The sequence below is a fragment of the Syngnathoides biaculeatus genome, chromosome 8, assembly GCF_019802595.1.
Source record: "Syngnathoides biaculeatus isolate LvHL_M chromosome 8, ASM1980259v1, whole genome shotgun sequence".
NCBI classification, from domain to species: domain Eukaryota; kingdom Metazoa; phylum Chordata; class Actinopteri; order Syngnathiformes; family Syngnathidae; genus Syngnathoides; species Syngnathoides biaculeatus.
The window spans coordinates 984,112-998,812 of NC_084647.1; the positions used below are offsets into that span (position 1 = coordinate 984,112).

Here is a 14,701-nt window from a genome sequence, read left to right on the forward strand (position 1 = left end):
GTTCCAAATCATTCGAGGGGATTTTATTGTTAATTCATTAAAAATCTGCCAGGCGGCACGGTGGGTCAGGTGGAAAGCATTGGTCTCACAGTTCTGAGGTCCAGGGTTCACCCCGGATCCGCCTGTGTGGAGTTTGCATGTTCTCCCCGTGGCCGCGTGGGTTTTTTCCGGGCACTCTGGTTTCCTCCCACATCCCAAAAACATGCAACATTAATTGGAGACTCTAAATTGCCCCTTGGTGTGATTGTCACTGGGACTGTTTGTCTCTATGTGCCCTGCGATTGGCTGGCAACCAGTCCAGGGTGTACCCCGCCTCCTGCCCGATGACAGCTGGGATAAGCAGCTAAGAAAATGGATGGATGGATGGATAAACATCTGCCTGACATTGATTGCCTTGAAGGTGAAGAGAATGGAGGCAGTTAAACACAGTTGAAGGCCCCTTTCAAGAAAGAGGATGACTTTGTGTAATACTCATGACAATGTTTGACAGTGCATGTGTCTCTTTGCAATAACTGTATGAGATCACCCTGTATGCGCAAGGAAGTAATGGTTGGTATCGAATTCCAGATTCACATATCATCGCTCTTGAGCTTGCAGGCAAAGTATGGGAATATATACAATATGTAGCGTCTATTGTTAGTCAACATTCCAATGTGTGAAATACTCTTCTGAGCAAGTGACCTCTCATTAAGACTAACCAGACTGGAAAATTAGCTTTTTGTGATTCTTCAATCGACTCATTAAGTCACTAGTGTTGAGAAAGAGGAGGTTTCTATGCTTAACAGTCATCTTAAGTTTGTGGTGTTTTGTATGGTATTGTTTTAAATAAACAAGCCAAAATTGTTATACAATGGTGTGTGTTTTCAAATGTCTATACATGTATATAGATCATAAGTGAAATTGGTATATGCACGTATATACGCTACAGTATATGGAGAGTTTGGTAGTAACGTCCTACATTTACTTAAGTAACATTTTTGATTAAATGTACCAGTCACTACTTTTAATGCCCCATAATTTTTTTGGGAAGGAGCAATACATTTTGTCAGTTCCAATGATCTACGCCGTTTGCTACTTTTGTTTATCTATTGTTGTGTATACGTGTCTATTTTTAGACTCCAATCTTTGATTTCCACATAGAACGTACATTCCGCTAATTCAATGTGATCACCGTTATTTGACTCCAATTCACCAATCTGACAACACAAGGCAGTCACATGACTGTGCACTTCGTCTATGTGAGCCAATCAAAATGAAAACCAACCGCCGTGCGATTGTCTTAACTTTCCAGACTCTAAAAAAATAGCAGCATTAAAATTGTGATAGCTCAAAGTTGGTTATTTCAACCCACTTCTAACTTGAGAAAACAGTTTGCTGTTTTGGTCATGGATTTGGTAACATGAGCCCTATCCTGTAGTGTAGCACATTCACACACAATCATGACGTCACTGAAGCGCATAAACCAAATAATGTTTCTGTTGGGCCCAATGCATGTGGTGTTGGTTTTTGGCTAGTTGAAATTTGAAATGGAGGCAGGTGTGCGTTAACTCTCATGTATTATTTTATTTATATGTATTTATATGCTCTGATTTGTAAAAAAAAAAAAAAAAAAATCTGAAGTTACTCTCAGGTTATGTTTTTTCCTTTGAGTACTTAGTCTGAAGTAAACGTTTGAATGGCTAATTTTTACTTTCATTTGAGTCATACTCTAAAGTAAGAGTACTCTTACTTGAATACAATATTTGGCTGCTCTACCCACCTCTGACTATATATAGATACAGTATATCTATAAGTATGTTCTCTCTTTCTCATAACTGTGCAAGGCAGTCACCTTCAAAGAAATCATTTCGCGTTATCTAGGCTCAGAAGGGCCACCAAAACTGATATGCAGGGCTTGCCCATGGGTGTAATGCTGAATATATTACACAGGGGGGCGTCCCAAGAATAGAAATATTTTCCCCCTCGTGAGTTGAAGTCGCCAACTGTCCTGTGTCAATCTCAACAGGGCTTTTCACCATGAGGATGACATCTAGTACTTTGGAAGGACAGAAATACTTATAGGTCCACTGACACCAAAAGCATGATTTTTAGTATGTTTAAAAAAAAAAAGGCTGTCAGAATGGACCCATCCGGTTTTTCACCACACATCATGATTTTAACATATATGGCTTTTTGTAACTGCCGCCATGAAAATCCTCTCGAGGGATTTGATTTGGAGAATAAGCAGGAAGTGACGTCACCAATAGCGCACTCAGGCTGCCTCGTGTGTTTTATACCAGATTTACCTGGGGGAAGGAAACGCTTTGTTACTTTGTGTTAGCCAAAATACCAGCTCGTTGTATTGCTGGATATTCCTAGAACACTCGGGAGGATGGATTTACTCTTCATACTTCATACTCAAAAACACCCGGTTTGTCGTGAAAAACGGTTTGTACAGGTACAAAGGACGAGAGCTTCATGTGTTCCAATTGGCAGATAGGTGTGTATTGAGCTACAAAAAAATATATTTTTTTTTTTACCGTGTAATCCGTCTCATAACGTAACCAAAGATCTGCGTATGTAAGTCAGGGGTGCTAAATGTGTTGATGTGCGCGACGGCGTGCCGCGTCCGCTGGTCCCGGCTTCAGCCGGGGTGGCTCATCGCGGCGCCAAGCTGGGCTGCTTTACGGCGTTGTCGCTCGCGGCTGAGTACGCTACATACAGTCGGGGAGTCTGTTGTTAGAAGTGATCTGCATATCATCTAAATATGGCTCGAAACGGTAGGGTAATATTGCCCCGATCACTTCACTTAATTGTGAGATGTTCTCTTCTTCTTCTTCGAAAAGAGCTTCTATGTCCCATAGCAGGTGCCACTACGTGTATTCAATGGCAAATGTCCCAGTGTCACATCTGCTGATGACGTTGTAGGCAATATGGCTTCCACTTGGTTGTCGAGTGAGACGTCCGCAACTTTGCGCATGGATGACACGCTCTCCGGTCGTATTTATTTTTTTGTATTGACATTGAAGTGAATAATGTTGTATGTATTTTTCATTACAATATTTTTGAATGTTTATAGGCACATCACTTGGGCTTTAATTGTGGAACTTGACTGCTCTCTGTCAGTTTTTTTTGTGAGCAAAATCAAAATGAGAGCACTAACAGCTGGAGCTTTATGCTAAAATGTACCCATGCATTGAAGGAGTAAGAGTTGGCAATTTTGGCCGTTTGTATTATGGCACACATAACACACACATATCCAAACTACAAAAGAATGTTCAATGATAATGTATGACTTGTATGCTGTTGTATGAGTGCAATGAGAGTCTCACTTGTGTTGATGAATTTTCATTCGGGTTGCGGGTGTGCTGGCATCTGTCTAAGCGGACTTTGAGCGAGACCTCGGCAGTATACACCCTGTACTTGTCGCCAGTTATTGCATATGTTCAAAAAAGGACATGATAAAGTACAAACTTAAAATCCAGTGAAGTTGGGACGATGTGTAAGACATAAGACAGAATATGATTTGTGAATTCTTTAATATTTATGCATTTGATTACACGACACTACAAACTGATTATATACTGTAGATTTTTTTTCAAATATTCACAGACTTTGAATTTGATGCCTAAAACTAAAAAAAAGAAAAAGGTGGGACAAGGGCCATGTTGCCACTGTGTTACATCACCTTTCCCTTCCTTTGTAACATCACCCTTTACCCATTGAATAAGTGTTTTGGAACTGAGGACAGTATTGTTGAAGTTTGTTGAATTCTTTCCCATTCTCGATTGATAAGCAACTTCAATTACTCAACAGTCCCGGGTCTCCATTGTCGTATTTTTTTTTTTTTTTTTTGCACTTTATAGCGCTGCACATTTTCAATGGGAGACAGATTTGGACTGCTTTCAGGCCACTCTAATGCTCGTACTCTTTTACTACGAAGCTATGCTGTTGTAACATAAAGAATGTAGCTTTGGATTGTTTTGCTTGAAATAAAATAAAGTAAGCAGGGAGAGCCCTTCAAAAGATGTTGCTTGGATGGCACCATATGTTGCTCCGAAAACTGTATGCATTAAAGGTGTGTTCACAAATGTGGAAGTTACCCCACGCCGTGGTCACTAACAAAGCCCCTTAACGTCACCCACCGATGCTGGCTTTTAAACTTTGCACAGATATCAATCCGGATGCTTCTTTTCCTCTATGGCCTGTAGGACACAACATCCATGATTTCCAAAAACAATTAGAATTGAGGATTTGTCAGAGCACAGCAGACTTTTCCACTTTGTGTCAGTCCACCAAAGAGGAGTTCTGGCTTGGAGATCCCAGTGTTTCTTCATGAGGTTGGTATATGTCTTTCGCTTTGCATGGTTGAGTTTTAGGTTATGGACGGATTTTTCGTTGTAGATATTTGTCAGTGGGCATGTGGAGTGCTTTGGGCTTCCAATGGACAGCCAAGGACCCCACAATGCCAGGGGCCCTGAGAAATTCGTGGGACGTTGTGTTTGTGTGTGCGCAGGTATGCGTGTTCCAAGCATCAAATTCAAAATAAGAATATTTGGAAAAAAAAAACCCAAACAAACCCATCAGTTTCATCACTTTGAAAATTAATACCTTTGTCTTTGTTGTGGAGTCAGTTCAATATAGGTTGAAAAGGATTTTCAGATATATGTACATATTCTGCTTTATTTATGTTACTCAACATTCCAACTTCGGTGGTATTGAGCTTTGTACATGATAAATGGATGTGCACAAAAAACAACTGAAAAGTACTCATATCTCAATGAGTACAATAGTGGTATTTTTGCTCTATGGGTACAATAAAGATTCTAAACTTGTGAATTATTGCAAATTATTATAACAGGAAAATGTGAATAAGCACTTTTGTTTTACTATTTATTTTTTACTATTTAAACAAACCATGGGCGGCATGGTGGAACAGCTGGTAAAGTGTTGACTTCACAGTTCTGTGGACCCGGGTTCAATCCCAGCCCTCCCTATGTGGAGTTTGCATGTTCACCCCATGCCTGCCTGGGTTTTCTCCGGGCACTGCGGTTTCCTCCCACATCCCAAAAACATGCAACATTAATTGGACACTGTAAATTGCCCCGAGGTGTGATTGTGAGTGCGGCTGTGTGTCTCTTTGTGCTCTGCGATTGGCTGGCAACCAGTTCAGGGTATACCCCGCCTCCTGCCCGTTGGCAGCTGGGATAGGCGACGCTCGTGAGGATAAGTGGCACAGATAACGGATTGATGGATAAACAAATCTAAAATAGGCCAATATATTCTTAGATCAAAATTAACATTTGTGACACTTTTGTTGTGCGAGAGTGATCGTTTTTCTGCTTTACAGAGGATTCAATGCCTGACCAAAAAGGGAAAAAAAAAAAATATATATATATATATATCCCCCATGGCCAGCTGTCACACACGTACACACAACCACTAGGTTGTCTGACTACTTCATTTCTACTACGTCAACATGGCACCCTGTGCTTTGCTGCTGAAACCAGCCGTGGGCCAAACAATTAGAAAGCTTTGGACTAAACTATCAGTGAGAACATATAATTAATCACTGTGATAACTTCCTTTTATGGTTTAGGGAGGGCATTGGGCAGTTAAAGACTCTGTTTGAGACAAAGACTGTATACATCTGAAACTGCTCTGGTTAACATTTAGTTCCAGGTATTTCAAAACCAACATGCCCATACATTTCTATATTAGACACACATTGGAACCAAGGAACCCTCCTGCTGCAAGGCAATTGTGCTAACCACCTATTCACCACCCTTGAGCCCTAATATGTGCTTCCAGTTGCTATAATTGCTTCAGGCACTCCAAATGCAATGTATGGAAGCACAATTTGCAGACAACAGCACATTCCAGATGTTATGAATTACTTTTTGGCCATGTAGCCATGGCAACGGAGCCTCTCCTGCCTCCAATGGAGGCTACAGCATTACATCCATCTTGAAGCCACAGTGTTATACTGTATTCCCTGTGCATCTGCACTCTGGCACAATTTAACAATAACATATTTGCCTGTGTTGTTCACATTTTTAAAGGGTGACATTTGGTATAACATTAGGAATTACAAGGGACGGGAATCGAAAATCTGTTCTTTTTGAGAACCAGATGCCAATAATTCAATTTGTAAGATCTGTATGTTTGCTTTGCTGACAATTGTGCTATTCATTAAGTACTTGTAGTGTTTGGGACAGTGGGGGGCAGTTACCGCCATGTGGAGAAAATGGCTCCAGCAGAAACCAGGAACAACAACCAGACATTTCTGTCCAGAAGAGCGCAATACTGGGACATGAGTGTGAGAGGATGCAGGAGTTCAGCTTGCATGAAAAAGGATGACACGCAGTGGGGACCCCTAACCTGACGAGTCAAAAGGAAAGGAAGACTGAAGGGTCACAACAAATATTCATTTTGCATTGATTATTGTTTTGGGTATGGAATTGCTCTGCTTCATACCTAATACCAGCGTTCTCATGAAAGATCCAGGACTGGTGTCACGAAAGATTTTATCCCCCCAATTTCCTCTTTTGACATGATCCTCCCAGACTCTTTAACACATCTTGATGTTGTCCAGCACAAGATGTTCTTTTCTAGTGCCAGCTGCTCAGGTTAATGTGGGCAGACGTGTTGTCATGATGGAGCTGCTACGAGTTGTCCTGCCGCACTTCTCGCCTCATCTCACGGACTGAACTAAGCAAAAACCACAGGCTCTCTTTGGAGACATGCTGGTTTATCGCCCGCTCCACGACAAAAGGAAAAGCTGTTGTAGCTTGGGTGTGAAATTCCATTTATCTTTTGTGACGCCAGTTCTGACACACCAGTTACCTTATTTATGTACAAGACAGGAGCAAATATTAGACTACTGAAATTCCTTGTCAATTCGCTTTGTATATTTTGGTGCTTTCAAATGCTGCCATCTCTGGTATGAATTGCATAGTGATCTAAATGATAATAATTTGAGGCAAAGAAAAAAGCATGCATTCACTGAAGTTGCAATATAAAAAAGCTGTGCTTTTCCCGTCTTTGACTAGACTGTAACACGTCATATTCACTGGCTCATTCATTAGATCGGAGGACAATAGCTTGGTGAGACTACCACAGCCAAAGAGCTCAGTGTGTGTATGTGTGTACGTTTGCTCCATTTCTCACGGCCCTGAGGGAGAAAAGAGGCTCTGTCTTGTTCCTTCCGCCGCGTGGTTATTGCTCAGCCCTTTTGACTCAAAGGCAGGCAGCACTGGTTGCATCCTGACAGGGTCTGGTTACTATCCCTTATTGCTATTTACTGTAATACATTATATGCCGCTCTACATTCATCCTTTTTGTGAGCCGCTTATCCTCACAAGAGTCGCGGGAGGGCTGGACCCTATCCCAGCTATCATCAGGCAGGAGTCGAGGTAGACTTTGAACTGGTTGCCAGCCAATCGCAGGGCACATAGAGAAAAAACAGGCAAGAGTCTCCAATGAATGCATGTTTTTGGGGTGTGGGAGGAAACTGGAGTGTCCGGGGAAAACCCACGCAGGGACAGGGAGAACTTACTTCCACACAGGCGGGGCCGGTTTTGAACCCTGGTCCTCGGAATTGTGAGGCAAACGGTCTACAGCTGCACCGCTGTTCCGCTTTTCTTTATTACATTTCTTGTATTTTATCAATGTCACAAGACATCAAAAATTTTACACTTAAAGTAGCATCGTACAGCAGAGTTATAACATGATGCATCGTTCTCACCAGGATGCGATGGAGGAAAAATCATCATGAATACTCATGTCATTTGGATAATGGGCTAATATAGACACTCACAGCATCATAGGGTTTAAATAAAGCTTTTCATTTTTTGTGGCTCTAGACAGATTGTTGTTTTTTGGGTCCAATACAGTTCTTTCAACGTTTTGGGTTTTCGACCCCTGGTTTAGCTGCTCAGTACAATATAAACAATACAATTCATTAACTGTTTGATCATCTTAATATAAATGACGCTATCATACATTACTCAGTACTTATTGCATAAAAAGAATCATTAGTAAATGCTTACTCCTCTACATAAGGGGGTATACATACACACGCGTACACACAGCTCCAAAGATGAGCAGCTATTGTATTATATTACTTTATTCATCTTTTGTACAATGTAATTACAATACAAATATGTAGGCTTAAATACAAAAATCTGTAAATAAAGATTAAAAATAAACTCATTTTTTTTATTACCATCACGAGACTAATTTTACAATCAGGTTCATGAGGTTATTTAATTTGCTTTGTTGCAATAACCTACATATACAGTATAATTTAGTGGGTGTGTAAACAAGAGTCCATTGCAAGAATATGTATTCAGTGAACAATAAAATAGGATCTTGTTTCATATAATCTGATTTCTTTGATCTTGTTTCATATATTTGGATTTGTTTGTTGAGAACTAATAAAATCTAATGTCAAAAAAGAAAGCACCTGATATTGGGAACTTGTCTTCATGTATGTATTTTTTAGAAGGCAGCCTATGGAAAAGAATCACTGCCTCGCTGAAAGATACTTTATAAATTAATCATACTCAAACAAGCACGGAACATAGCCAACTGCTCTTCGTATAACTGTACTTTCGTTGGATTGGAGCGGCTGAAAAAGCAAGTCTTGCGTTAAAAATATTTCTTCCTCCAAATGCCAAGCTTTTTCCAAAGGCGGATCACTTGACTGGAGTTTTGGGTTGTCTTTTGTTTGATTAAAAAGAAAAATCTTGCTTTTCAGACTGTAGATATAGAATATGTTTGATTTTGAGATGGAGGCGGCATATAGTCTGTTTCGTGGGCAAAGTGTCAAAAGGGTCTTTGTCCTCTACTATTTTCCACACACTCAATGTTCTGTCTCACTTTGTCTTTATCCTGTTGTCTTCATCGAAAGGTATTCCTACATTCTTTCCTTCCGCCTTTTGCATTTCACGCTGTTAAGACCTTCCATCCTGCAAATTCTACATTATTAACCACATGCCTTCTAGTAAAATACTAAAAAGTGATTTTACCATAGTCAATAGTTTCCGCTGTATCATGGTTTTTTTTCTGTATTTTGCGTCCATCAGAAAGCAGAAGCTGTGGTCCCAGCATGCAATGCGCCGCAAATTGTTGAACCGTTGCCCTAATAATGACGTTAATCCTGAATGTTCATGAACGATTTAAGATTAACGTAACATTGACCATGAGTGCTCGATATTTGGAGTTCATTGAATGTATGTCTTGTTTTTTTTTTGTTTGTTTTTTTTGTTTTTTAAACAGGAAACCCTTACTGTGGATTGTTTGCAATAGAGTGGCAACATTATTGCAAATAAATTACTGTTAAAACCCGATGAAATAACTAATAATGCAGTTTATTTCTTGTCTGGTCTAGTTATTCTTATTTTATCTCCATCTTTCATTAGCCCCACGTTTTATGTAGAACCACTACAACTGAATATTATAGTGAACACAATCATGCAGAATTTGAATAAACTCTATCCTGTATTTAAATGGATTATCGTAACGTGGAAGGCAGCGCATCACATTCATCCTTTAGTGTTTCGGTAAAGCATGTATGGCTACTCCTAAGTGTCTGTATGGATATCTTGCAGTGCCCTTGAACATTTTAGGAACAGAAATGTCCACCAGAGATGAAGCAAAGTTCTATTGATTTGTCTGGAAAAAAGCAAAAGTGCCCACTGTACGGATATGAGTATCATGCCACAATAAACACATGGGAGGCAACATGATACATTTCTTTCCTGCGTATTTGGTTCCTGTTACATGACGACATTCCCGACAATCCTCAGACACTATTTATGCCCAACTTGCATGTTCCTGTTTGTTTCTCTACTCCAAGCGTTCAACAAAAATAAACATGGGATACAAATATCTCAAGGAAACACTTAACTGTTTTGATTTTAAGTAAATGTAACTTTTTAACGGAAAAAAAGTACAATAAAGAATGATTTTGGCAATAAATCACTACTACTGGTCAGTGACTCTTTATGGGTAAATTGGCTATAAAAAGTCCACACACCTCTGTTCAAATTCCTGGGCTTTCTCATGTAAAAATAAAAAGTCCAATATCAATAATTTCAAAACATCCACTATTAATGTGACCTATATTATCTGTACAAAAGGGGAAGTAAAAATAATGTGTTATGGTCCAATGAAAGCTATCTTAAAATTTTTGACCATAATTCTGCAAGGTATGTTTAGTGCAAATTCAACACTGCTCATCACAAAAGAAAACCATACCTACAGTACTGCAGGATGGTGGCAGCATCATACTTTGGAACTGTTCACAATTCCTTCCACCTTAGTCAAGGTTTAGCGGATTATGAACAGTTCCAAACACCAATCAGTGCTACCACTAAACTTTAAACCTTCTCTGCTAGAGAGTAAAAAAATAAGGAGTAGTTGTGTGCTGAGTGCCATTTAACATAAATTTGATTGTAATTTGTGATTTCTGAACAGCCACATCTGCCAAGAGATAATACACAACACCACACATGTGCAACCAAATCTTGTTTTAATGTTCCCTCTCAAATATATTTTTTCCATTTAAATCCTTTTTTTGATGGTGGAAAAAGTGTTAATGTGATTTATCTTGGTCTCATTTTGGGATTTTACAAAGACATGGCATTTGAACAGGGGTGTGTAGATGTTTTACTGTCTATTCAACTGCACATACAACAGGGTCTCAAATCAGGATTCTGCCATGAACATGAGCATCAGTCTGGTCATCGGTCAAACCAGGAAGTTTTGTGTTTCTTCACAATGATTCCTCACCACAACAAATACTGCCCAAATCAGTCAATGGGATTGGAATGCATCTCCGTCACCTTTGAAACAAAGCAACCACTGAGCGTGTCGCCGAGTGACACAGTCAGCGTGTCGAGGGACTTGCGGCGGGCAAAGAAAGAAAAGGCAGAGTGCAGACATGAAGGCCGGAAAGATGCGGAAATGAGGTGATGTGGCAGACTTTAGATCATCACATGATCTGTCCACTACCTGAAAAGCTTCCAGTGGCAGCCCAGCAATCTATAAAACACTAACTGGAACCTCAAGAAAGCAACATCATGAAGGTGTAGATACTCCACAAGAGTTTTTTGTAGGATGCTAGCCTGCCACAACATTTCAGGACCTGCATTCCATTCTAACCAAGGATGCTTGCATTAGCACCCCAGATTTCTTCCCACCTTAGAGCTCAATCTCAAAAGTCTTCTGAAGGTTGTTCGAAAATGGGTTGGCTGCTCCTGCTGGAGTTTTGCTTCCAGGTGCCTGAGCTGCTGGTTTGGTGTTGGTGCTCTCAAGTGCCGCCCACTTGGCCTCAAAACGGTCATCATCTTGGGAATTAGTGGTCACAGGAGTGATCAGCTGCCTGCCTTCTGGTGGCCAGCTACTAGTGCTGCCACCATTCCCGCCGCTGTTAGAGTTGCCATTCTGAAGGATCACAGAGGCGCTGCTGTGTGTCGGGAGACCATTTAGGGCTGTCGAAAGTGGAGGAGTGGAAGGGAATGGTGTGGGAAACCCTGCAGTGGGCACACCCGAGTAAGGGTGGTGGATTCCGCCTGTTCCTAGCGTGCCCACTTTGACTCCGGACCCACCGACTCCGGACCCAATGCCAACTCCGGTGGCAGATGAGCCAGTGGCGGTGCAGAAGACATTGGCCACCATTTGTGATGGTGTGATTCCTACGACAGGTACGCTGACATTTGGGTAGGTCATACTGCTAGCTAAGCCTGGCATATAGGTTTGCATGGGAACAAAACTTGGTTGGACAGGCTGGTTGGCAAACATCCCCACAGGAGCTGAAGTAGCATCGAAGGCCAAGGGAAAGGGCTGCATGACGCTTGGGAGGGAGCCTCCGGGCCCTGAGAGGGAGGGCTGGATCATGGGGGCTCCTGACATACTTGGACCAGACATTGTGGGGATAGACATTGAAGGCAAAGACATAGGGGGGCTTGAAATTGGAGGGCCGGGTATTAGGGGGACTGAGGATAGGGACATGGGCGGAAGGGGCATTGGTGCCTGAGCTGAGAGCGAAGAGGTACCTCCAATGAGGGCTTTGGGCATGGTACCAAGAGACACTGAGATTGTGGATACCGGGACCAGACTTATCTGCTGACTAGATGCAGAGGGTGGTCCCGGGATGGTGGGAATGGTGGGACCTGGTGGGGGTGTCTGCTGGGACCTGACTGCCTTGGAGACCTCTTCTAGCCATCTTTCCGCCTCAGAGGGTGTACGTTTGTGGCCGCTCTGCATCACCGCGGACACTGGAGGAGGAGAGTGGAGAAGAGAATCTGGCTGAACCCAAGAAGATGTAGCTAAAGGAATAAAGTTGATGGTTTTAGGGCACTTATACAAATGAATGTACTTGAATGAACGAATGAACTCTACTTTGGATGATTTAATAGACTGCTGTTACCCTGCGTCGGCGCTGGTGGAGGAGGCAGTGCTGGGGGCACAGCACAGGTTGGCAGTCCACTCGCAGATGAACAAGGATTGGAGAAAGGGTCCTCAGATGGCTTAGAGAAGGAGGTGTTGATCTGGCTACACAGGGCATTAATGTCTCCCTCTCCAGACAAACTCATGTCCACCTCTAGTACTAGCAAGAAAGGAGCACACAAAAGGGAAGAGGGGGGATGAAAATAAGGAAGAGTGTGGGAGAGATAAACCAGGGGATGAGGAGTTTTGGAATCTAAAGAAGCAAAACCATTTGGGAACCAAAATATTACCACATTTGAAATTATATATGGCATAGTATTTTATTTTACAATTGTTTATATCATTTAAAAACGTGTTTTTGTCATTGTGCTGTACGTCAAAAAGTTCCCCCCCCCCACACGGAATAAAGGTGCAGCGGGAGGCAATGTTAAATCACAGTACATAGTGAAATTTGTCCTGATATAGTTTTTACCATAAGTACATACATTACGGCAGACATAGGCTGTCTTATTCCAAAAGCATAGGCTAACAAAACGCTATAAATGGAAGCATGTCTTACTGAAAACTATGTTTTTTAACTGGAAGAACCCTCCAACTCACCAGCGTTCTTGGCTTCAAAGTCAGTCTTGCGTTGCAATGTGGATGGCAGGTCATTGAGGCGAAGAGACAGCTGTCGCTTGAAGGGAGAGTTCTTCTGGCTGAGAGCTGGAAATCCCCGGAATGAGCCTTGACGCACCAGTTGCTCAATGGGTGCATGGCGGCGGGGGATAGCATGCGGCCCCCCGGGTTCTGCTGCGCCCTCAGGTGGAGAGGCAGTACCAGGGGGTAGGGCTGCATGAACAGAAGGCTGATCTGGAGGAAGGAGATCAATACAAGTATCTCCAATGACCACACCAAACAGTACACATTAGTAGGTCAAAGTTCTGTCGTATGTAAGAGGGAAACTGTTCAGCATACGTCAGCAAACCACAAAAACAAACATACTGTTAGTACAGTGTAACGCTGATTTACAAAAGCCTCAATATGCAAACTATTCCATGTAAAAACTCCAGACCAAACAAAAATGTTGACCAAACCATGTCACAGTGTGCAAATATTTCATTTAGTGATGCACCGAAATTTGCTGTGAACAAAATGTTTCAGCTGAAAATGCCCTGAAAGTGCATTGTGATAAAATGGCCAAAATAACATATTGTATTATCGGTGCCTCCTAGCTTTGCTGACTTAATAGTTTAATTGATTAAATAACTATATGACTTACAACTTATAAGTTTGATAATAGCATAGTGCACCATAAATTACCCACAAAGGTTACAGTTAAATAACACATTCAACAAGCTAGTGGTAAGATAAACTTATTAACAACAAAGATGACTATTTGCATGTACCTCCAATAATTCAAATTTGCAGGTAGCAATGAATTGTGGGTCACTAATCATCACCTCAATGAATAAAGGGTTATCACGAAGGATGGGCAGAAGATAAGACAACGATGCTAATATTTTCTAGGCTATCGCATGAGGTGGCAAAACGTAAGTGATTGGGTTGTACAGTACACTTGTCACATAGAGCTATCTGTAGCAGAGATTACCTAACTTTGAAGAGAAAAACAGCATGCAAATTGTGTGTTTTAATACTGTAAAAAACAATGCTAGACAGCCACAACAGGGACTGGAAATCAGAAATGAAGTAGGTCATCCGTCACTGCTGAGTCACCCGAGAAAATTAAAAGTGGTTGTGCCTGTCATTGCAGCAACCCCTGAACCCGTTGGTGGATACCAGCATTGAGGGATGCCATCAAGCTGATTCAAGAGTCCTATTGGGCCTTTTTGGCCTGTGGGACTCAGGGGCAGTACACCATCAACACTGTATATAGTGGCAATGTGGCGCTGCTGACCTCGACTTGAGAAGTTGTGAGTAGGTCGGGAGAATCCTTCGAAGACCTCAATTCAGCCAGCACACTTTCATGAGGAATCAATCTCGCAACTCTGAGGCAGCACCTCTCTTGTCCCTGGGGTTAAGGTCATCGAGGTGTTTAAAAAGCTCCTCAGTGACAAAGCATGGCAGGAGGATAAGAGCTGACCAGAGTTCCGAAACGCTCTGGATGGTGTGGGGCTGTCATGCTTGACACACCTCCAGAACATTGCCTGGTTATTGGGAACAGTGCCTCTGGATTTGCAGATTTGAGTTTGTGGGTCAAGCAAGTCAAGCAAGATGGACCAGAAGGTGTGTTCCAACTACAGGGGGATCCCACTCCTCAGCCTCT

General features: G+C 41.8%; 1 protein-coding gene across 4 annotated transcripts in view; it reads right to left on the bottom strand.

Moving 5' to 3' along the window:
- Window positions 1–8,089: 8,089 nt before the first annotated feature.
- numbl (NUMB like endocytic adaptor protein) overlaps window positions 8,090–14,701 on the bottom strand; it is a 76,337-nt gene continuing 69,725 nt past the window's right edge. For 2 of the 4 annotated variants that reach the window (XM_061827758.1, XM_061827757.1), the window contains exons 7-9: window positions 13,036–13,287; window positions 12,416–12,595; window positions 8,090–12,314 (exon numbers count right to left, since the gene is read on the bottom strand). In XM_061827758.1, coding sequence (XP_061683742.1) covers window positions 11,188–12,314; window positions 12,416–12,595; window positions 13,036–13,287 — 1,559 coding nt within the window. In that variant the 3' untranslated portion in view covers window positions 8,090–11,187. The remainder of the gene's footprint in view (window positions 12,315–12,415; window positions 12,596–13,035; window positions 13,288–14,701) is intronic. The other 2 variants (XM_061827759.1, XM_061827760.1) reach the window with 2 other exon arrangements.